Source organism: Hermetia illucens, chromosome 2, assembly GCF_905115235.1.
Source record: "Hermetia illucens chromosome 2, iHerIll2.2.curated.20191125, whole genome shotgun sequence".
NCBI lineage: Eukaryota > Metazoa > Arthropoda > Insecta > Diptera > Stratiomyidae > Hermetia > Hermetia illucens.
The window spans coordinates 2,775,457-2,800,157 of record NC_051850.1 but is presented as its reverse complement, the minus strand read 5'-3'; the positions used below and the strand labels follow the sequence as shown (position 1 = coordinate 2,800,157).

The 24,701-nt window shown below is 44.4% G+C and overlaps 2 protein-coding genes across 3 annotated transcripts in view; both read left to right on the top strand.

Annotated features, from left to right (window-relative positions):
* LOC119647757 (protein phosphatase 1 regulatory subunit 16A-like) overlaps positions 1-24,701 on the top strand; it is a 431,507-nt gene that overhangs the window by 233,494 nt on the left and 173,312 nt on the right. The window lies entirely within an intron of this gene.
* LOC119647760 (seminal metalloprotease 1) lies at positions 16,597-18,061 on the top strand. The gene is made up of 4 exons (XM_038048879.1): positions 16,597-17,011; positions 17,073-17,233; positions 17,296-17,571; positions 17,648-18,061. Exons 1-4 carry the CDS (start codon positions 16,696-16,698, stop codon positions 17,804-17,806), a joined length of 912 nt encoding a protein of 303 aa, XP_037904807.1. The 5' UTR covers positions 16,597-16,695; the 3' UTR covers positions 17,807-18,061.

Here is a 24,701-nt window from a genome sequence, read left to right as displayed (position 1 = left end):
AGACCCTAGAACGCGTCCTGGACATCTACTTAAGGACGATTATGGAGAGAACGCCTTTCTCTAAGTCCCAGCATGCCTACCTCAAAGGCGAATCTACAGTATTGGATTTAAGGGGTATCTTACGCTTTGGATAATATCCATGCTAAGAACCAGAGTAATCCCGTCGGCTCTGGGAGACAATTACTTCATCAGAGCTGTGAAGAGGGTGGTGCTATCTCTCCGGTGTTCGGGTTAATAGTGATTGACGAAATTTTGTGAATATTTTACAGCAGCGGGGTGACGGTAGTGGCGTATGTCGACGAGGCGGTGATATTAGTATCAGGGATGGTTCCCTTCATTATGAGTGACATCATGGAAAGAGCGTCAGGAAAGGTGTACTTGTGGGCCGCATGATGTGGTCTCGGCATAAAACCAACCAAAGCTGATGCTACTCAAGATCAAGCCAAGGATACCTGAATTATATGTTACAACGTGTAGTATCATCAGGCTATGTGAGTCTGGGTGCTGGACAGCCAGCATAGTAACATCCTAGGCGAAGTAACAAGCGAAATGTGGGCTTTCCCCGCGGACTATGCCACACGCAAGTTAAACTTCACGAGAAATTTTGCTGTGGACTTTTCAACCAGGGCAGGTGGAAGAGGTTTCAAGGCTATGATGAGGATAGTATTCTTCATCGACGGATTAGAATTTCCTCGAATACGACATCCAAGTTGTCTGGTCTCCAAAATTTCGCCATTGTATTCCAGGCGGAAGTACTGGAGATACGGGAAACCTGCCGATGACTGGGGCATGATCCGAGCCCCAAGCGTAACACAACCATTCTGACCGACAACCAAGCGGCCATTAAGGCCTTGTTCTTAGCGATGACATCATCCAGGCTGGTGGGCATTGCAGAAACGCGCGAGTTTCGGGGAATATGTGGACCCTAGCGAGACCTTAAGAAATTCTGGTTATTCCAGAGTTCGGACTGGAGATTTAATGCCGAAGCCACCAAATCCACGAAACCGTGCAAGTGGACTTCGGGAAAGATGGCAAACGGCACTATTTCATTGTCTTCATGCTGCCTATTTATGTTCGACAAGAATTCGAGAACACGGTTCCTCATAGACACAGGTGCTGTTATATGCGTTTATCCACGCCCGAAATTCCAGGCAAGGCTATCCTCCGGCCTTGAGCAAGAACCTGAAGTTGAGTGCCGGGGTGCGGCACCTGATATGTCGAGATACCATACAGCTGGGTTCTTGTTGGAATATTGTTCACTCCTCCGCAGGTGCATGTTAATTCGAGGGATGTGATAGCCGCAATTTGACCCTTTTCGTTGGAAGTCTTCGCTTTGCGACCTACTTGGCCGCATCTAAGGCAGGCTGTCCTTTTGTCTGATCCCTGGGAGGTTTGAAGCTAATTTTATTGTCTCCTATATTCTGAAGGCCCAAATGCTAAATATTAGGAATAATCCCTAAACGCACTATTCTTGGGGGTTGGTCGACCATCAACTGTCCTTGTTACATTCGAATAAACTGGTATCACCGATCATACTGCAGAAATCTTCGGATAATTGTTTTTGTTGTATGCTTGATCAGAGCATCGCTCACCTGTCTAATGGCATTCAGATCTCCTATTTCTATCAAAATGTCACAGGTTCCTTCTTTTCCGTGTCCAAGGACTTAGACTGTGCTGCTAAGTTTTAACTGTTAGAAGTCTGCTGCAAATCGAACCCGAGGGAGGAGCTGTGTCTTCTATGAAAGACAGAGTATGCTGGTACATTTTTAAATAAGAGCTTAGACCCTGACGGACCACTAAGAGCAGTCCTTTTACTTTTAATTATTTCTGCCTTATTTCTTTTTAAATGAGATTGTGCTACATTTCAGGACGGCATGTAAGTGATAAGCCTACAGCAGCGGGACAAACACAAAGCCAAACAAAAATATCCATGACGAATTTGGGACAAAATATTGAGAAGCTAACCATCAACCAATCGGGTCATGACATACTGTACTGTGAAGTGTGGATAATGTTATTTCATTAGCAATTTTGAGCCAAGCAGTTAGTTAGGGAGACCTCATTAGCTGACACTCTAGATTGGCAGCGCCTATTTGTAACCGCCCCTACTTTTTTTCGATCTTCATCCTGCATTAAAGGATAAGACTGTCGGATTATTTGGCAGTTCAAATTATAGTGACTTTAGTGTCCTTGCCCTAGACTAGTGTGAAAGCATCTTTTGCGCTCCTTTTGAATTACGATAACACTTTTTAACGGAGCATCTTATTTTTAAGGTAAGGATGAAATGAAGACCGTCTTAATTTCTAAAATTCGCATAGAATATTGAAAATTTTCAATTTTATATTACGTCCATGGAATACGGAAACAAAGACGATTCATGACTCACTGGACTTCATTTCTTAGTTATCAGCTCCGGATTCGTGCCCTGTTCATCAGCCCCCTCCCCCTATAAGTCCTTTTTCACTCTGCAAATATTCTTGATGTCCTTTCTCATGTCTTTTAGAATAATTGCACAAACTTCGTGTTGTCATAGAACTAAGAGCATCATCTGAGTTGATTGCACAAAGTTTTGTCTCCAGGAAGTTAGTTAAAATCTCCGTTCTTAGTTGGAATTTCGTCCCAACCCCCCTAATGACGTACAAAACTGAACTGATAAAATTTTGGGGATTAAATGATATTAAAAGTATTGAAAAAATGAATAAAAACTAAAAATTTGTTTACTTATTGACCGTTGGGATTATATTGTCATTTTTATCATATTATTCGGCGCATTGATAGGTCCCAATTGAAGTTTTTTAATCGATTTGTAATTCGAAATTTCATGAGAGATTAATCAGTTGACTGATGTGGAATTCAGTTTCCGCATTCTCGAGAAAATAATGGTGAGATTAGTGGAACTTGATAAGAATTTTGAAAACGTCACAGAAATTGGAGAATTTATTGGGTTTTTGTGTGATTTTTTAAGCGAAGGTCACAGTTATATATCTAGACTTTGAGGGGCCAGGAAATGCCTAGTAAATACTTAGATTGTGTAAACTTTCTTATCTTTTATCAAGCAGATGAAATTTTTTTACCGAAATTTGATCATTTTTGCTGAAAGCTCTTAGTCACCAATCATTCTTTCAAGCAGGGGACGACAGTGACAAGAGAAGTGCACATTTTCACTGAATTAAACGGAGAAACTGAGAAGGAAAAGTATAGATCTGCATCTGGAAAATGTGTTTAGCTCCTGCCCTCACTCCTAACATTTGACAAAAATAACGTATACCGACTACTGTGCAGAAGGAGAACAGGACGTTTTTGAGAGCCTTGGATGTCTCCTGGTCACCCCTTGTGAAGAATAGGACGCCCACATAGTCTCTTTTTAAAAAACAAAGCCACTACACCCCCCCCCCCCCCCCCCTAACTCTTGTCCTTTTCCCCGCAGAACCAACAAAACGTATTTCATCGCGGGATGGAGATGCCCTCTCTCTTCACTCATCGATTGCATTCGCAACCGCGCCTTTCTCATCTCCTCTGCCTCTCTCAACCTGCACTGAATCCGCCTTACCATATCGTTCACTGCATTCCATTCTTTTGGTACGCAAGCATTTTCACAATTATATTTTCCGATGCGACTGTTCGTCCCAATGTCTCCTCTAGACTCTTCCTTTCCTCTGTGAATGGAAGAAAACATTCTCCCGGTCCTTCGGAATACCGTTGCAGCTAGGACAGCTGGGTGAGCTGCCTAGTTTAAACCTATAGAGATATTTACGGTAACCAGCATGCCTCGTGAAAAACTGCCTGAGATCATAGTTTACCTCACCATGCGTCCTCTACGTCCACATCTTGATGTTGGGAATCAATCTGCGGGTCCATCGTTCCTTTTCCGTCCGTTGTTGTTACCTGTTTAGCGATTCCTCACTTTCGGCAATTTTCACGTCAGAGGAAGAATCGGGTCCATCATAGATGCGTAGCCGGCCAAAATATCGATTGGCATCATTCCGGGTACTGTATAGGCCACTTCGTCCTTCGCTTCGTCTGAGATAATTCTATAACCCCAGCACATTCTTAAGGTGGTCTTTTTATAAATCGCGCTCGTCTTTTGAGGATTGCATGCGGTATGCAATGCAGTTGACCGAATTGGCCCTACGTAGAGCAGTACAGAGGTTACCACTCTAGTTATAAACAATCTACGAGTGCATCGCGGACCCTTAACATTTAGCATCATCCTCGTCAGGACCATCATCACCTATCATTGGAGACCTTGGTGCAAGCGTGTTGTAAATGCTCCTTAAAATTCAACCTCGTATCTATCATCACCCCAAGGTATTTAATTGCTAGTTTTGAAGTGATGATATGCTTCCCTATTTTGATACGGGTAGTGGTTTTTTACGCCGCTTCGTGATAAGCACCGCCTTTGCTTTATCCTCTGCCAGTACAAGACCTGCATCTTTCAGCCACTTGTTTAGAATAGTGATTGCTTCGGATGAATATAATTTCACATCCACCAGATATTTTGCAACAACAATCAATGCTATGTCATCGGGGTAACCTACTATTGAGGCCTCGCTAGCAACAGGGACTTTGAGGACATCATTATACATAATGTTCCACAATAGCGGCCCCAGAACAGAGCCCCGTGGAACAACCCCGGAGACAATGTATCCATTGGTTCCATTGTCTGTAACGCACCAGAGCCTTCTATCTGTTGAATAGCTGTCGATTAGCGCAGTTAAGTAACTGGGTATACCAATCGCCGTAAATGATCTCCTTATAAGGTTCCAATTAGCGGAATTGAACGCATTTTGCAAGTCAAGGGTAATCACAGCACAAAACTTGTTCCATCCCTTCTGTGCATCAAATTTTCCGCTTCGCCAGTGACCAGTTTGATGGTGTCAACCGTTGATCTGGCCGTACGAAAGCCACATTGTCGGTCTGATAAGCCTCCCAAACTCTTTACTGCCAGAAGCAATATGTTGTAGATTATTCGCTCGAATATTTTTCCCATAGTGTCCAATAGACATATAGGTCTGTAAGAAAGTGATACACCAGAAGGCTTATAAGGTTTAAGCAACCATGTCTCAGGAAAGATCCTATCCGCCAAGCAAGTTTCAAACAACTCTACCAATATATCTGGCCTCGACTTAACGGCCAGCCTCAAGGCTTTGTTTGGTATGCCCTTGATGCCCGGCGCTTTGTTGTCTCCAAGTCTACCGCAAATCACCAGTACTTCTTTTGTCGTTACAGCCACATCTAAAGATGTCTGTACACTATAACCGCTTGTGCTTTCCTGAGGAAACAAACCCTAAACGATTTTCAGCCAGAGATCGGGATATGTAATTTACGAAGCTAAATCTCCCCATCACAACTGCCTCTACGTAGAGTTGCTTGAAGCAGTTCCTCCTGCTCTTGGCCACCCGTCTGGCCCGACGACACACTGAAAGAACATCAGACAACTCACTATGCCACCAGAGGTTGGACCTTCTATTGGGGAAAGTAAAACGTCTCGGCATCGATGACTTGTATACCATCGTGATACACTCCATGAGTGATATGGAAAGCTCTTTCTGAGTGTGTACCTGGTCCAACCACAATTCTATGAATGTTTGCTCATCAGCAAATCTGCTTTCGCAGGCCAACCTGATGTTCTCCTCATTTTTGGACGAGCAGAATTTCAACCGCCTGACTTACTCTTCAGGTCAAAGGTACCACCTGGTGATCACTGTGGGTGTAGTGTTCACTGACGTTTCAGGACATATCGCCAGCAAGTGAACGACTAACGAAAGTCGCATTCACAACCGAACCGGACCCCCCACTTTCCCCGTAATTGATAATCTGACAGTTGTTAGTTAATATTATATCCAACTGTGCCAAAGCCTCCAAGAGACAACGAGCTGTTGCATTCGCAGTGATCTTCTCCATTCTGTGGCCCATCCATTCAATTCACTGGCGATGACTATTGGTTTCCGTCCTTTTGCATTCAAGACCAATCTGTCCAACATGTTCTCGAATTCAGCCGACGTCAGGCTTCGAGGAGCATAGCTGCCGTAGGTGTCTATTTCTGCCGATATGAACCCACTTGCGGACTGCCTAATACATTCCTGCATGGCTTGGTCCCCGCATGCCCACAAGATCGCTCCACCTGTAGAATCGGCTCCCCACACCTTATTGTTAGGGTTTCTACAGGGTTCGCTAATTGTAGTCACTTGGACCTCTGACTCGTGGCTGGTTTGCGAAAGCGCAGGTCATGAGCGACCCTACAGTGATTGAGGTTGATTTTGATTAACCTAATTTTCCCTTTGCCTTTTTGTCCTTCTTGTCCAGGCCCTCCTTTTCATCACACAACATGCATTTGGGATCCTTCTTCTATTCCCGAGCGATGTTACCTGTTTCACCACAACGTCTGCATCGATCAGACCGAGCAATCGCACTTATGAATACTGTCGCCAGATGTCCGTGCAAGAGATGTACAAAGCATCTCTTCAACGAGATTTGTCTCTAAGGCGACAGACTACCAATTCAATATGGACCTTCCCGACATCCAGCAGTTTGCGCGTTGCTTTTTTTTGGGAGCTGGATGGTCGCCGTCTGTGTACCTCCATGCCCCTAGCTAAGGTTTACAATGGATGCCTCCTGTAAGTTTTGCATTTCATGCTCCGCTAAGATAGTGCAGATTTCCGCCTTAAAAGCGGCCTCATCTAGGTCCTTGCACTGTATAACGATCTCATGCTTTTGAGCACGCACGGTAGCACTTCCTTCAAGTAAATTTTTCACATGGCTACGGGAGCCCTGAGCTTTGCTCTCTTCGAACCTTTTCAGCTGCAGCATGAGATCTCCTTTTTGGTTCCTCCGAATCCTGCTTACATTTACCCCTAAGTCTTTGAGACCAGGGTCAGCATTCACTTTTCTTAGCATGTCTGCACAGGATATACTACCCATGCTTGAAATGATGATCGCCTCGGGATGGATTCCGGATCCCTCCTTCCTCTTTTTTGGTTTTTTCGGTCCAACCTTAATACAACCGTCGTGTACCTTTGGAGACATCGGCTCTTTTGGTGGCGCTGGTGTTTTAGGCACCATTTTCCCAAAAAAGTTTATTGACGATTTCGTCCAGGGCAGAGGCAACACATCAGACGCTGTCTCACCTCCGCCCGAAAGAAGTGAAATCCGTTGTAGGTTCAGACCTAAATCAGGCCGAAGTGAATTTTTTGTTGAGGATGCTGGGAGTCCTGAGTCCGCATCCATTTGATGATGAGGTGCCTCTGCCCTAGACGAAACTGCCAATTAACTTTTTTGGAAAACTTGGGTATTTAACCAAAAAAAGAGGAGTCCGTGTACTACAAGAGAGGAAGTAAGTTGCATCCCACGTGGTCCGGTCCGCTATCAAGTGGGTGCGGACTCAGGACTCCCCAGCATCCCCAACAAAAAAAAACTATTTTCCCCGTCTACTGAGGTTTTAGGTTTCTACAAAACTTTTTTGTTTTTTTTGGGAACTTGCTGATTTCCTGGATGTTCGTCTTAATTTTGCCGAACCCTCTGTTTCCTCCGCCCATTCACGAGTATACAGTTTGGTGTCATCTACATACATCCATCCAACAATTTTCGCTCCAAGGAAAATGATCGGACTTCTGTTTCACTCCATTCTTCTTTCCGCACATTTTTGGCATTAACAGGGATCCTTTGGCCCAGGTGCTTTTTCGCCTTGGATATTGGGAAAGATCTCATAATCATTGAGCTTTTTCTAAACGGATCCAGCTTTCGATTCTGAGAAGTCTTGCCTAATCCTTTACGCTCGGATGCCACTGACGTCACTGCTGCTTTTGTTGACTACCGTTCTCCATTTGGCACATCCTTCTGCGCTTTCGTTGTAAATGTTCTAGGGAGCGTTGTGCTCGATTTAGACACCTCCTTGTCTAAGCTGCTTGCAGCATTAGATGCAACGGTGGTCAAGCTCTCCACCACCGAGACACTACAATCGAGGGATATCGACGACCAGGAGCCTACTTGCCCAGTCCCAAAAGCCGCCGGTACTGGGGTTCCGAGCCCCTACACCGTAAGTTGAAACACCTTCTCTTCGTCCATATTAGCTTATTATTCTGGATAATCTTCCCATAGCCATTTTTATCCAAAGGTAGGCGCTTTTCTCTCACCTACCCGATTTACGCATAAACATGCCTATGCACGCACACCTACGAATACGTATAAGTTCATATTATATATATCCGCACGAAGGGACGTGCCTGATGGGAGATCTGGCGACTCCTAACTCTGTCTGTCTGTCATACCCGATTTATGTGGAAACGGCTGGACCGATTGCCACGAAATTTGGTGAGAACTTTTGGTCTGGTCTGTGGATTTTACATATAACAAGTGGAGCCATTTTGTGTTGAATTTAAGGGGGGGCAATGCGAAAGGGAGTGCAATTTTTTTTTCCACAGAATATGGCCATGTGGGGTATCAAATGAAAGGGCTCAATTAGTACTTTTTGGAAATGAATTTTTGATCATGAAATTTAGTGAGGGTTTCTAAGTGAGATTCGAACCCATTATAACGAAATTGAGATGCTGGTGTTCCACCCCACAACCACTACGCTGTCATTAGCCTTCGACCTTAATATTTTTTTCTTCCGCTCTTAATTACTAAACGAATGTGATTCACTGATTATTGAGTAAAAGTTTCGGACAAATTACTTCTCTAAGTGATGATGCAGAATCTAATTCTTTTAATGATGATAACACCGGGAAATCTGCTCTGTATTGATCATGACATGACAAACAAGTTGTTGCACACACTAATCGGCTTTCTGCCACTAACATCGTTCAAATTATTATTTTCACTAGTCCCCTATGCAATATACCCACATCTGTCGACTCAACTAACGAAAGTTCCAATGATTTGGCATACCATCCCCCTATCCCCACCATATCCAACAAATTCGAATGAATCCAAATATTCCCAGCAAGCAAGAAACAGGACAACAAAACAACCAGAGCCAACAACATCCCTGCAAACTGGAAGGCAAACAATAGTTTGGCATTTTGTCCGAATGGATAATGGTTAAAGTACTAAGATAACACTTCGAACTTTAGGAACTCCATTGTTCACCTCCGTCTCCCTGGCACTCTCGAGTAAAGGGCAAGGGACTGGTCATGACACTAAACGCATTACTTGCTACATTTTCCAGCACGATTACCAGCACCGAAACGGGAGCCGTGCCCAGGGTCCTCTCGTCCCTTGACATTGCAACTGATTGAAATTCAATTTAAAGTTAAATAATCGAAATATGTTTAAAATACTTTATCACTCGCTTTGTAACTATTGAAACAGTCCCAACCCCCACAACCACCCAGGAAGGTATGATGAAGAGTTTCCCATATTGGGGGTGACAGAAATCCAGATGATCTGGGTTAAGGAAGCTTTTAATTGAATTGCACTTGCTAAATGCATTCGAAAATTGCAATCGATACTTGTTGGGATTTTTTTTTATTGCGTCCAATTATTACTGTTAATGCAATTAGAGTGCATACTCCAAAGTGTCATTGAAATGCATTTCATACGACCCAAGGCTATTGCAAGTGGCACCTGACTTGCATTGAAGCGAATATGATTGCATATGCATTTCCAAGATGTGACTCTTGGAAAATGAAGGTTGATTGATTCTCAGCAATGATGAAAGGGATGCGATCCGAGGGAATATCTCCAACAATAAGTTTCAGCTACTCACCTGAAGCCTATTTGTGACGTTATACAATTAAACTAGGACACGACACTTTTGAATCAGAGAGAATACTTGCAAAAATCATAGAACATGCTAACAACAGAGAACTGTCGTTTTTGTCAACCCTTCTATGGTCCATGTTATTCTAAAAAGCGATATATTCATTCATGGAAACGCTGTATAGGCTTACGAAAAAGTATCCCTTATACTAGGTCCACTAACACTCCCTGCACAGAAATAGTTCAACCACTTTCGTTTAGATAATTTTGATGTCAAAAAAGTGCTTCAATTCTCTCCAAGTCTTTCCGAGAAGCCTACAATCTTCTTCCACTTCTTTGTGTTTCTTAGGCGACCAATTTGAGGGCCGCTCCGGGGTAGTGGATTCCATTGCATTTTATACAAAGCTGAATACAAAATGCAACTCCATATGTGGGTCCCAGATGGCGAGGAGGCAAACGGGCCCTGTCAGTTGAGTCAAGACCAAACGGCCAAGGATAACATCCAAGTGGTGCGACCGGGAAACGCTGTATTTACATTGGCTTGCTGGTTGTGATGCGATAGGCGAATCATCCAAGAGCTGGTTAGGACGTTTAGACCCAGGACTGTGCGGAACTAATTTGAAGTGGCTCCAGTCACAAAGTCTCACCAGAGATTTTCTGGTACACTGGGTGTCGGGATAGCCCTCCGAGTTCATATCTCTCAGGAGAATTCCGGGGGAATACATTTTCGACAGGTAGTCATGTAAAATTACCAGGACTAATTTGCGGGTCTCTCATTTGTTAAGCGTGGAAAACACTGATAATATCTCTCATTCGAATTGAAGCCATTGTTAAAATATACCTGGTGACGGTAAGCTAATGATGTATGCCAATCGAAAATACCAAAAATCGTGGGGAACGGAAGATGCGTCCCCAGAAACGTTCGAAAATCCTGGATTGCGGGCCAATAGAATCTTGTTTCTTATTGGGCAGACCATTGATTACCGATTCACCTCAACGAACAGAGCTTACGACAGATAATTGCAAGCATACTTGGGGCGAAAAACAGGAAGTTGTTGGTTCTCTAACTCCAATGGTCAACAATAAAACCCTGTTGGGATGCCCGAGGTCAGCTTTGCTGTGAAACCTTAGGAACACATCAGCTTGTAGGGCTCCGTATATTGGATGTTACGCGTGACTGTATTTGTCATGAATAAGGAAAGTTGTGTGATCTTCGGATTATGATAGAATGGAGACCTGGTTAGAACAGCGGACGCGTTCATTTGGCACTTGATTGATGCTTTAACCTCTGATCATCAGAGGTAGGGGGTAATCCACCGTTTGCATAAGTTTATCGCCGTTGCAGTGGACGGGTCTCTTAATCCGTATGGATAAGGATGATCCAGTCCCCGAAAATCTATAAGAGCAACATCTATGGTAAAAAAGAAGACGAAACAAACCCTGTCCAAGATGGAGCGATGGCGTAAGCTAGGATGACAGGAAGCCTTCAGGAATATCGGATTGGTGAAACTCAGCGCAAAACCGAGATGTCTGGAGTTCCTTATTAGGAAGACCTACCGGTTGTTGCGCCGTTGATAATGATGACATTCTAGAGATTCTTAAATTTTTCAGAGAACTGTACAACCAGGTTGGAAGAAACACAACCGAACTGAAAATCCAAGCGGCCATTTACCTAGAGGAGGCAAGCAGTTAAGTAACGAGCTCATGAAATTAGGCGATCTGAAAATGATAGAAAAATGATGAAGGAGGAGAGAACTCACCTTGTGAGGCATTGACTAAGAATTCATGGAAACGTCGTGAATAACTGAATAAAGAAATCATATTTAGAGAGTGTGAATTAGAATTCTTTCCAGAGAAAAGGCGCATGCTACGGTGCACCCCAAGAGGGGACCTGAAAAGGAGAAAATTGAATTTGCGTTAAACAAGCGATTGAGATTGACATCGATCAGCTGGACTCCGATAATTACATCAATCATCAAATCTTGATTTAAATCCAGATTAACATGCAGAACATTACAGGCATTGACCAACTCGTCTATATTGACAGAGTCTTTCTGCTGATGGTGTCACCGAACTCGCCTTTACTCTTTTGTCCAAAACAGTGTTAAAATTTTTTCACCCATATCATCGGGATACTCTCACTCATCTTGAATGAAGGATAACATCAGAGTTTGTGACAGGAACTGGTAGACGTGTTGGTGGGAAGACAAAAGTGGCAGTGGATAGGTCACACTTTAAGAAAGGGGGACAACTTAGAAACACGATCAACCAAGTTTTAAATAATGTTTAAGGGGGGGGGGGGGGTCGCATTTACGCACAAACTGCCGGAGTGCTGCCTTAGACAGATTACCAATGAAACACCCCCATGCTGCGCGATCTCAGGCCACGCGTTTTTAGTGTAGGAGCAGATACCCTCTGGTCTCAGCTACCCTGCCGTATCTGCTACCCATCTCTCAATTTTTCGCCTTAAGAATTCACTTTGCTCCACGTGTTCTCGCTCTGAAAGCATGACTTTAATTATGGTGTCGGGAGGCATTTGGTACTCTTCCAGGCGATGGTGAAAGCACTTAACTTTCTACAAAGGAAAAAGGTGTGGCAGCCATCATTCACTACATCTTTCCGGTAAATGCAGTTGGGCAGCCGTGATTTCCTGATTGCGGCTGAAAATATCCGTGTCCACTAAGTAGCTGGATTAGGTAATATTCAGACTTACCGTGCGTTCGATTGAACTAGGGCGTCACGAGCTGGTACGATAGACGGACGCAATTCGGAAAGCCGCTCACCGTTGTACTTGCGCTAGGCAATAGCGATACAACTCCTTATTGAGCGTACCAACCACACATCAATTGCGACGGCTACTGAATAAAGGACCTTCGATATGATCCTTTGTCTGTGGTGTTCAGAAACTACTCCAAGAAACTCATCTACTTGTCTATCATGTTGGCGAGGTATTTCACCGCCTGGTTCGACGCGATATCATGCTTTCACCATCTGGAATAAGGACGACTGTAGGAAGCCGCTCCTTTGTCGGGGTAACCCCTTCGGTTTTCTTCAGAGCTAGGGAAAAGCCATGCGCAGACATCAAGTTGTTGATTCGGGAATCACTATTCCCAGTATGCGCTAAACGTATCCGACCTGATGCGATTCACTAATCATCTCGCTATCGCGTGAGATGTTTCAAAGATCTGGACCAATGAGGGATGTCTTGGCCGCCACAGATGTGATTCCCATTGTATGCTGTCCTTCTCGGCTCTCGTAGAACAGGTCGTGGTCCTATAAATAGTCCCTTAATATCCGCAAAAGGTCGGAATATGGAGACAATTTTCCAGTACCTTAAGTGTGCCACACTGCCTCGCAAAATTAAAGATGTTTTTTACATTTAGCATCAAAAGGAGCACCAATCACCGACAATAGCGACTGCGTACCTCAGTCGGTTTCACCATTTGGAATACTTTCTCAATCGTATCAATTGCGGACCGCCCCCTTCAAGAATCATATTGTTTTGATAAGAATTCAAGTATTGTGTTAGTCAATCTTGGTTTCATCAGCTTCTCAGGCCGTTTCTCTGCTACAGCATGCTGAGAGGATGGTACGCTGACATTGCCTTAAGGTCACCTTAGATGTAGCTCGAACCTCACAGCCCGGAGGGAAAAATTTCCGCTTCCAACATGCGTTGAGTAGCAACTCCAACTTGTACTTGAATACAAGCGGAAAGTGGAACTCCGTTGGGAATACCATCCGGTCCCGGGACTTCTTTGTCCCTCACAGACAGAACGCCTCCTTCGTTTCTTTTAGAGTGAAGAGTGCCTATTCCTCAGTGCTTTCTTTATCAATGTCAGTTCGGATAGGGTGGGCAGGTAGAAGTCACATTTACAATTTCTTTTATCTTCACTGTCGATGATCGTCATTTTCTGATCAATGAAATCTCCGAAAAAGCAGACATGAATTGGAACGAGCTCAGTTGATTTTTATTGTCGATGTGCAAATCAAACCGATCTCGCTGCTCCCAGGGCAGCGGTGAGGCAGCGTCTGATGCGTTGCCCCTGCCCTGGACGAAACCGTCAGTCAAGAGTTTTGATAAACTTGGGTTTTTAATCCAAAAAGTCCAAGAGTCTGTGGACCACAAGAGAGGAAGTAAGTTGATTCCCAAGTGGTCCGGTCCGTCATAAAGCGGATGCGACTCAGGACTCCCAGTATCCTCAAAAAAAAAGAAAAAAAAAGAAACCTGTTTAGTAAAAAAAAACAATCGACTAGGTTTGAGCCAGGATTTGAAATAATAAATTGAAAGGGATGTTACCGATATGACCGCAAAACCAAGCAGGCCTCAAACCAGGGGAAGACTTCTACCTTCCCCAGATAGAAAAAGTAAGATCAATGGCGTTTAATGCATAGGTGTATGTATGCTTGACACTGATGGGAAAGTGCTCATCAGAAGTAGACTCGCTGAAGCTATCTCTTGCGGATATTGAGGGATTATTTGAGGAACCGCTCCCTGTTCTATGAAACCCTAGAGGGTCAAAGGAGGATGGAGGTCACGTCGGGGGTAACACAGGGATCCATCCTAGGGCCAGACCTCTGGAACGCTACCTATGATAGTCTACTTAAACTCGACATGCCAGAAGAGTCGCTCCTGGTCGGCTACGCAGATGATGTCGCAGCGCTTGTTGCTGGACGCACTGTCGAACAGGCGCAAAGCAGACTCGGCATATTGATGCAACGGGTAAGCGGATGGATGACTACTCATGGTTTCAACCTTGCACTGGAAAAAACCGATGTAGTCATCCTGACTAAAAAGAGTATTTCGACCCTGCGTCCCATATCGTTCGGCGAGTCGATAATCGAGTCAAAATCAGCGGTAAAGTACCTCGGGTTGACTCTTGACTCAAAGATGAGCTTTTTTGAGCAAATCAAAGCCGCAGCGAACAAGGCTGCAGCTGGAGTTTCGGCGTTAAGTAGGTTAATGGCAAACATTGAGGGTCCTAGGTCTGGCTGGCGACATCTCCTGATGTGTTCAACGCAGTCTGTCCTGCTCTACGGAGCAGAGGTATGGGCTGGCGCTCTTAATAAGGAGGTATATCGTAAACGCCTCGCGCAAGTACAGAGACGGGGAGCTTTGCGGGTAGTGTCTGTGTACCGCACTGTCTCTGAACTGGCCGTGATGGTTACCGCGGGAGTGATCCCCGTTGCCCTTCTTGCTAAGGAGCGTAAAGCCATATAGAAGCGCAAGGGAGATGAGCCAAGGGAGGTGGTTGCTCGCGAAGAACGGCAACGCACTCTAGGCGAGTGGTAGCTCTCATGGCAAAGTGAAACTAGAGGCAGATGGACTGCGCGACTCATCGGCAACTTAGGTGCGTGGCTGAATCGGAAGTATGGTGAGACTGACTATTTCCTGACCCAATTTTTAAGTGGGCATGGAAGTTTTCAGTCTTACCTGCACAAGATTGGAAAGGCGCAATCTCCGGATTGCGTGTTTTGCAATGGAGTTGTGGACGACGCCCACCACACTTTTTTTCTTGTGGAAGGTGGGATGGGGTTCGTCAGCAGCTCTATTTAAACACAGGGGATCGCTCTCCAGACAACATTGTCGAAGAGATGCTGAGGATTGCTGACTGGTGGAATCGTGTTGCCCATTACGTTCGGGCCCTTCTCGTTGCTAAGAAGATAGAACCCGACCGATGGAGGAGCCGGATGGCAGAGGGTTACTTGAACTGACAGTTCCCTTCCTCCTCTCCCCTCCCGTTGGTGAAAGGAATTCCCTGATTTGAAGGCTCCGCAAGGCGGGAGAGTTCGGGGACTAGCTCGAAGTAATGTGACAAACGGTTCCAGGCTAGCTCTCTGACGATGGGGAGGTGTTTAGTTGGTAGTCCGATGACGTACCGAACCGGGAGTCCCCATCCTGACACGAAGAGCGACCAAATCCTGGGCAACTTGGTCCTTTTCGGTGGAGCCCAAGGACCTTGCCGAAAATGTTGTCGTTAAGGCTGGAGAAAGTGTCCTGACAGTCGAAGCGAACGCACGAATTGGTTACCATAAGCTCATCTGTCAGCGTGGCCTGTTCATCAAGTTTCGAGGCTTTTACCACTTTTAAGAGCCGGCTAATGCTCGGCGGAAGCGTATTGAAACATTAGGCTCGTGTTCGCGTCTTCTGTAATTCCTTTCCCGACATACGTCTGTAACTATTACAGGAGCTGTAGAGGCTTTTTATTGTCGAGTTTAAACTCTGTAAGGAGGCTATGCAGCTGGTGGTCTACTGAATCGGTGAAGCGATCGAGGATGGCGAATGCAACCGTCGTTGTCCGCGACTGTGAAAGTTCTTTGTTTCGCTTCAAAGGAGACAAAAAGAGGCGGATAAATGTCTTAAGAAGTTTATCTCCTCGTAGGATCGCGGAATCTTTGACGTTTCGTCAAGCAAATTACTGTCTTCTCAGCCAGTTTCCTCACAAGGTTGCATCGACTAACAATACCATCACAAATCACAAGTTAGTCAATAGTCTGGATGCATATCGGAAATGTTGACTAACCGAGTGGCGAGCGTTATGCGTACACGCGATTAACGTAACTGCCCCTGTCACCAGTGCATACGAAATGCAGCTGCAGTCAGTCGCGTATGAGCCACAAATTACAGAAAACGACGAAAATGAATTAAGATATTGTTTTCTGCGGGACATGTGTGATATTAAAGACTCAATGACTGCAATGAAATTGTCAATCCCATATTCTCAAATAACGGCACATGACAACAATAGAATGCATTCGACATAGCAACGGCTGAAAGTAACCAAATGCGAAAGTTCTACCCAATGAATTTTAATTAGACCCGAAGTGAAAGCAAAAATTCTTCAGTCATTCCCCAAGACAATGCCTGTCTCATATCACTTTCGAGCTACCTCTGGTGCGTTATCTTGAGGAGACCTCATTCAGGTTTCTCAGTTCGCCCCTATAAAAGGCCGTCGCGACGTTCTAACTTCCAAAAATTCGTGAAGTCTGCGTGCAACCATGGGTGTCTTTCCAGTGCTAATTCTAATTATGAGCGTGCAGTTTTCCGCTAAAGTGCAAAGTGCATCGATTTCAAGTGTTAAAGTTGTCCGCCCACCGCCTGCCAAATATGCCAGCAACTCAAAATTTCCCCATTTCCTTCCGGAGTCCTTTGAACAGTGGACCGACGACAGTGATGACAACCTGTGGGAGCATACCGGATATTTGGAGGGTGACATCATGGCCTACGCAGGGGAGGACAGAAATGGAATTTTGAATAAGACCCTTCGGTGGCCAGATGCCGTGGTGCCGTTCTATATCGATGAGGACGATTTCAGTAAGGCTGACAGGGGTTTAGGATGTTAACAGGGTTTGAACCAGCGAATTATGTCTTATAGGTAAGGATGAAATTGGGGTGATCATGAAAGCTATTGGCGAATATCACGAGAAGACATGCATTAAGTTTCGATCGTACACTGAAAGTGATAAGAACTGGATTCACATAAAAGGCGATAGGAGCGGATGTTGGTCCAGCGTTGGAATGCACAAAGAAGGACAAGTAAATTGGTTCTGAAATATGAAAGATATCGGGAGTTATCAGTTATTTATTGCAACTTGAAGGTGGTGAATCTTCACACCCCCAAATGCGTTCGACATGGAGTTGTGGTTCATGAGCTCCTTCACGCTCTGGGTTTCTTCCACCAGCAAAGCGCAACAAATCGAGACGAATATGTGAAGATCCATTGGGACAACATTTTGCCAGGGACTGAGCATAACTTCAACAAGTACAACGAAACCATTGTCACGAGCTACGGAATAGGATACGACTACGGTAGCGTCATGCACTACAGTGGAAAGGCCTTCTCCAAGAATGGCAATCCAACAATTGAGGCTCTGGTAAGTGAACGAATCCACTGCTTTGATTATACTGAGGGAAAAGTTTCAAGACCACTCCCATGTTATCCCTTTTAAGCAACCTGATGTCGAATTGGGACAACGCAAGGGTCTGAGTGAAAGGGACATCGCAAAACTGAATAAAATGTACAGGACGAGTTGTGATAGGAACAGCAGCGAGAGTTCTGAAGATAACTATGACGATTTTTTCAAAGATTTGATTAATTTGTTTGGGTAGCCTTTTTGGGTCTTGACAGTTTGAAGTTTTCATTGACCCTCATGCTAATAATTGGATACCCATAAAACCACTACGACGAAAAAAGATATTTATGGCCAAATTCCCAATATTTAAATAATTTTTAACGAAAACTTTTATTTTTTAGTATTTTTTTAAATATATTTTTTTAATTATTTTTTTTTAAATATAATGAAATATTTATTTAAAAAAAAACAATTAAGTCTTTTGTAAATAATTATTGGACAAAACAATTATGATAATAAAAGCGGGCTTAGAAATAATATTGCTGAGCGTTTATACGACCATTTCTTTGTTGCATAAAATACTCATCGGATAATGATTCTTCAAGGCTGTGTGAAATGCGCCTCAGCTTCCCAGATGTCTTCCCAAGACGCTCACAATCGTCCTCTACTGTTCTACGCCAAGTGCTCTTGGGGCAACCCATTCGTCGGTCATCTTGGAAGAATGGATTCGACTGCATGACGTACCCCACAAATGCAATTTTCGCCCCTTCTCAATGTGTGACCTATCCAGTTCGATCTTCCTATTACATCGCATATCAGTGCCAAACCTGTGCGCCTACCAAGTTGTTCGTTAGAAGTAGTGTCAGGCCACCGTACTCCGATGGCAACAAGAGATAATAGCGGTGACTGGATGCAACCCATTCGGACTCCGCTTTGGACCCTAAAATCCTCGTGACATTTCGCGCTATCGTATGTTGCTCTGATAATATCTGTTAGTTTTTCCGGAACGCCCCTCCTACGTAAAGCACTCCAGATACACACCCTGTTCACGCTGTACAAAGTTTTCTCGAAATCGATGAAGAGCAGGTGAAGCGAAGATCTAGATTCCGCGCACTATTTCAAAATGATCCGTAGAGTGTTGATCTGGTCAATGTAGGAAGAACTGGAGCGGAAACCAGCCGGCTCTCTGTCGATCAACGTTTCGAAGTATTCTTTGATGCGTTCGAGGATTATTTTAGCTATTATCTTTGCGATGGCAGGGAGCACCCAGATACCCCTCCAATTGTCACACTCAAAACGTGTGCTCTATTTTAGAATCTTAACGATCATCCCCTTTTGCCAGGCATTGGGAAAGGTCTCGGATTCCCAAGATTTCCGTACGAGGAGAAAAAGCAGATCTGCAGTAACTTCAGATGCAGCGATCGATAACTTTGCGGGGAGACCATCAAGCCCAGTAACTTTACTTCGTTTGCGTGCATTAATGGCCGAAATGATTTCTTTTTTGCTTGAAAGGACAATCTGGGGAAACTCACCAGATGTAATACGGTTAAAAATCATGGTGTACTGTTCTCCCCACCTCTTCAGTTATTTATCATCGTGGACATCCTTCATAGGACCATTGAAAGATTTACGACCATATGCAAGCTCGTTCGTGATCCGATATACAGTTCTGAAATCATTGCGACCTGCAGCATCTTCCGCTTCCCTGACCAGCGCAATAGCAAATTCTCTCTTGTCACGGCGTATACTATGTTGAACTTCTCGGGATTTCGCTCGGCATCGGAGTTCGAAAGCGACATGTACGCCATCACTCGCAGAAATCAGTAGAGCCTTCAACCCCATTCCGTTCATGGATTTGCTTTCACAACTCCGCAGTCAGCCAGATCTTAGGACACCACTTCGGGACGAGCTGTGCAGCAGCCGAGAAAAGATCATTTTTGATGGTGGCCTAATGCTCATCAATATTCTCAGGCGCGTTACTCAATAGATTTGCCGCTCGATCAGCGAGATGGCTCTCCCACTGTCGAGCGGCAGCTGGGTCGTACAAGCGGCCTATATCGAACTTAGGAAGTCGTACCCCCCAAACCTACGAGAAGAGGCGGGCACAACATGCAAGCGAACTTAAGAGACCATCAGATGATGATTCCTTTCGAGGCAGATGTCGGCGCCTATCCTATTACGCACATCCAGAAGACAACCCCTAAATTTACTGCTGATCCCGAAGTGATCGATCTGAATGCTCGAAAGTAACAATGTGTCACCAATGACGAGGCGTTGGAAGTTGCAGAAATCCACGAATCTCCCACCATTCAAGTTACGGTCGACAAGATCGTGCTTCCCCATCTTATGTCCGAACAAGCTGTTGTCAGAGCCCACCTTGGCATTCACATCATCCGTCATGATTACAATATCATCTTTAGGAAGCCTCCGCGGAACCGCGTTTAATTGCTTGTAGAAAGCCTCCATTGGTGGGTAGCATTGTACCATTGTGATGATCCTTAACCTGGATCAAAATCTAGCAGTTAGAAGTCTGTCAAAAACCGGTTCCCAGGCCAAAAGAGCGATAGCCGTCAGCTTTCCAGAGTACAGACCACAAAATGGAGAGGAGTACTCTCCAGAGTTCCACCGAAGTAAGATCGCTTAGGCCCAGAATGTCCAGTTTATATCGCTGGAATTGCCATTTGAGCGCGAGCATTCTGGGGACATCGCTTCCGTTGTCGAGGAACGCGCGCACATTCCAGAAACCAATCATCCGTTTCAGATCGCCAAAGATCGTTGCCGTGAGGTCAGTCCCTATCCGAGTCGTTGTTGACGTTTCGGTAGCAATAAAATTTCAAAATGTGCAGGTTGCTAGCACACAAATTTCTATACGTTTTAGTCGCCTCTTACGACAAGCAGGGAGGACTTCGAGTGTATTCTTAAGCCCCAAATCACAGGACACCCAATTAGTCGCGAGGTTCTCGAATCAGCATCTCTTGTATCAAGCTATTTTGACAAATGAGTTCCCATCAGCGCGAATTACATGTCCTTTCCACCGAAAACGTCGCTCTCAATTTTTTTCATGATCGGTGCAACCCTCTATCGATTGCGGATGTCCTCATTTTGGATGTGATCAAGGCGTCTTTCGTACCGCGTCGTGGTCCACCGCAGCATTTTTGTCTCCATTATCGCGAGATGCCGTTCATTGCCTTTTATAGTCGGCCGTCATTCAGGACCATAGAGGGCGGACAGCACTCTGGCACTCTTCCATAAGCAAGAAGAGTCGACTGCGGTTCCACTCGGGTTATGTCCAGATCCTCTTCCGCGATTTTAGCGATTTTCTCTGGGTTCTTTTTTCCAGAACAGGAGCACTACATGGTACTGAAGCTGGTGTTCCTACACAGGCAGCCATATCACTTTGTAAGACTTCCTCTTTATTAGGTGCGTATCTCAGTGCAGTCTCGGGTGTTTCAGTCCTTCCGGCCACTTTTGGGCGCTGTGTTGAGCAAGGTATTTTTGTGGTGTGTCAAAATTTCTTCCCACTTTACTAGTTTATCAATTTTATTATTTTTGTGCTTTTGTCCTCCGCAACTTATAAACGGATCAGCACTCGCTCAGGGTGACTACTTATACCAGTTGTCGAAGTCGATGGGGTGAAATGGGCCTAGCTCTGCGAAGGTGGTAGATGGGCATGTATCAGGAGCAGGTAATATGCGTCCGCTCCAGATACATACCACAACTACTGCCTTTGCCGAGCTAGGCTCACTTTTCCCCATCGATGTCGACTGAAAGCTGTTGACGGTTTTGGGGACTCCTTCTCCTAATAACTTTCTCAAGGCTACTACCTAGAACATATGTATACTCTCAGCTAGGATGTCACAACTACTGACTCCTGACTCCGGTGCTTCAGGGACTCGTTAATGACCCCCCGTATCATACCATCACTGGGTAACATTGCTGCCGGGGCCAATTGCTTTTTGCTCTTGTTGTTAAAGTTAGTTTGTAACATTTTACAGTATATACCTACCGATTTGAACCTAAGCTTGATGCCCTGCAGTAATGCAATCGCCACAGATGAGAGAAATTTCTTGCTAAACTGTTCACTCTTTTGACTATTATAAGCTGATGGGTTCGCCTCTTTACAGAAGAGCCATCCATAATCTTCGATAGCCTTGGATGCAAATGAAGACAATTGCTGGTTGAGCTTTTTTGGTTGCCGTTTGGATTGTTCAGCTGATACCAGCGGATTTCCGCTCCCATTCCAGTTTGCCTTAGTCGCAGATGCGTCAGACGATCTATTCCGCTCAGTTTTGAAACAATGATTTGTGGTTTGCCCCAAGGAGTTATTTTGCCCTGAAGTCCTTTTCTATTGTCAGCAGATGGTTCTCCTTGGGTAAGGGAACCAGATGTCACCAGTTGCCGCTGATAAATTCTGGCGTCAGGTGTACTGACAAAAGGTACCTGCTTGCGCTGCTCCTGAAGGGAGTGGGTCCCAAAAGGGTTGTTTCTTAAGTGAGTGTGTGACGAATCTGAATTTAAACTCAGGTTCTCTATCGATGAACTCAGATTTGCAATTCCACTCGAGGGTTGGATCGTCTTCTTTCTTGTTTCTTTTTTTCACTGTTATTTATGTTTAACTCTAGTTTTACCAAGGAGAGTATGCCAATCTCAGCAGAGTGCTTGTTTGCCTAATCAAAGCCAGATAAAGCCGGTTTGGAACCCAGAGTTCACTGTTGATAGCCATCTCGTAACCCAGGAATCACTCAGTCCTCTTCAGAGAGGCCACCGTTTGGCTCAAGGTGTGTTTGCCGTTCAGATTCAGATTTGACGATCCTCCAGTTCCCCAGAGGATTTCTGTCACTGAAGTCCTCCACAAAGGCATAGTAGGCGAAGTAAAAAGTCATTTTGTACCAAGAATTGACCTTACTTTCTGCAATTCATTTTGGACGTCAATGTGACAGCTAGAACCAGTTTTCGCATATTTCTCGATTGGTGATACCCAGAATAATCAATTTCTGTACTACCAACCGTTTTAAATGATGTCCTTTTTTTTACGTTTTCTGATTTAATGACGTAAATTTGTAAATCCTAAGAATGTTGCTTGGTTATTGACATCCTTTCAAAACCCTATTCACGTTTGCTTGTTGCTGTTTTGTACAAGTCTACAAGTGTCCTTTTTATACTGTTTCTCATGCATACATTAAAGAGAGAATTGAGTTTAAACCAGGAATCCTAACATCATTACTGAGGTACATAAATCGCAACGTGTCTACACGAAGATTCGACTGTCTCCAGGGGATCATAAAACGAAAAGGGAATCACACAATAGTAATTATCCTGATCCGTCTCCTTCAAACAAATTTTCGTCACAATTCTCGTCCTTATTTCTTCTCCCACGAGAAAATTATACATATCCTTTCTTGGATGAAAAGATGAGCGACAAAAAAAATACTGAAAGAACAAGTGTCTGAACAAATCGGTCCCCATTCATTTTGACTTCAAAGGCAGTCCCAAAGTGCTCAATTACCAACATCCCCATTCGACTTTCCTTTGAATTTCCCCAATGGACCTTCTGAGATTTTACTTTAACAACTGCCAGACAACTTTTTCTTTTGTTGGCATTCAGGAACTGGTGCCGGTCCAAGTTGGTCTGGAAAATAAATAGCCAGTTAACCACTATTGCCACCCACTCCGATATGTAGTCTTCCTGGGAATTTACAAACTTTACGCTCACCGTTGTAGTGCCATTCGTGAGCACCGGTTAAACTTTATACAAAAGGACGAGGAGAAAGTTCAAAAACCCGACTAACTGTCTTTTATCGTCTTCCAGTCGATGTAAGTAGGGCACCAGCTTCAAATTGTATGTGTGGGATATGGTTTTGTTGGGGCCATTGGTGATTATGGTTACATTTTAAAATAAAGCTGTCCTAGTCGGGGCTGTTTGTATCTGATAATTTGGAAAGGATTCAAAATTTGGTTTCAGGACAGAAATTCGAAATCCGCTAACCAGGGAATCAACCACTGCCTACAGCACATATGCTCCACCGACGATGTAAGTCCAGTTGGTCGACCCCTCATTACAACGAAGTGCCCAAGTGAAAGGCGACTACGGGTAGTAACTAAAGCCATTAATTCCTAACAATCACTGGCAATAGTTTGCAGCACTCCTCGATGATTAACAGCGCCAGATAGTCCAAAGTTCTACGAAGGGTATGCTTCGTTGTTGACTGCCAGGAAATTACCTTTAAAATTGCCAAGCAGTATGTAGTCCAATAAGCCAAATGGGGCAAGGATAAAGTTCAAAAGCGAAACTTCGGTATCAGACGACAGCACAAAGTGCCCACGAACACAATTTGCATGTCTCCCACCGCCGCAAACTATACTCCAAAAGGAGCAGCGGAAAATGAAAAATTACTGGAAAGCAGGAGTGAAACCTCACAAGTTTCCATGATAGTCGACGCTGTAGGCAATAATTATAGCAAGAATAGGCTCCCGTCGTCCGAGTAGAAGTGCATGTTTGTTATATCACACAGGCTCGTGTAATCTCAAATTAATCCAAAGCTTCAAGCAGATACGAGTACACTGTCCCGCTGTCCGCTGGCCAAATGATCAGCAGGACGTGTGCAGGGTTCACGTCAATGGTTGGTGGGTTGCGTCGAAGTTATTTTTATCCTTGGGCTTAAAATGGCTTCCGATGATTTCAAATGCGATTTATGAGAGGAAAATTCAGCTCCAAGTTAGCTATGATAGCGTTAATGTCTGTATTGTGGTGGAAATGACGCGGATGCAAGTGATTCATGCTAAGCCTAGTGCGAGTGCGGAAGCCCTGTAAATGTGGCCATTAGTTATACGTGCTTATGGCGAAATTATGAGTATTTAAACTCAATGCAATGGAGTGTTGCGTACTATCCGATTTTGGTGCAGCTCTGTATCGATAAATACCAGATTAGTTTAAAGGAAATCCGCTGGGATCGAAATAAGTCCATTTTTATTTTGTCCCAGTTTTTCAGCCCCAGTCCTATTGACTGCTACCCTCCTCCTGTGCATGCTCTCCTGCAGGATTGCCCCCAGAACGGGCAAATATTGTTCATAGCGTGACTGAAAGCAATTTGTAAGAAATTTATTGCACTCGAGCGAATTCACTATCAACTTTTTTAGGACAGCGTTTTGTT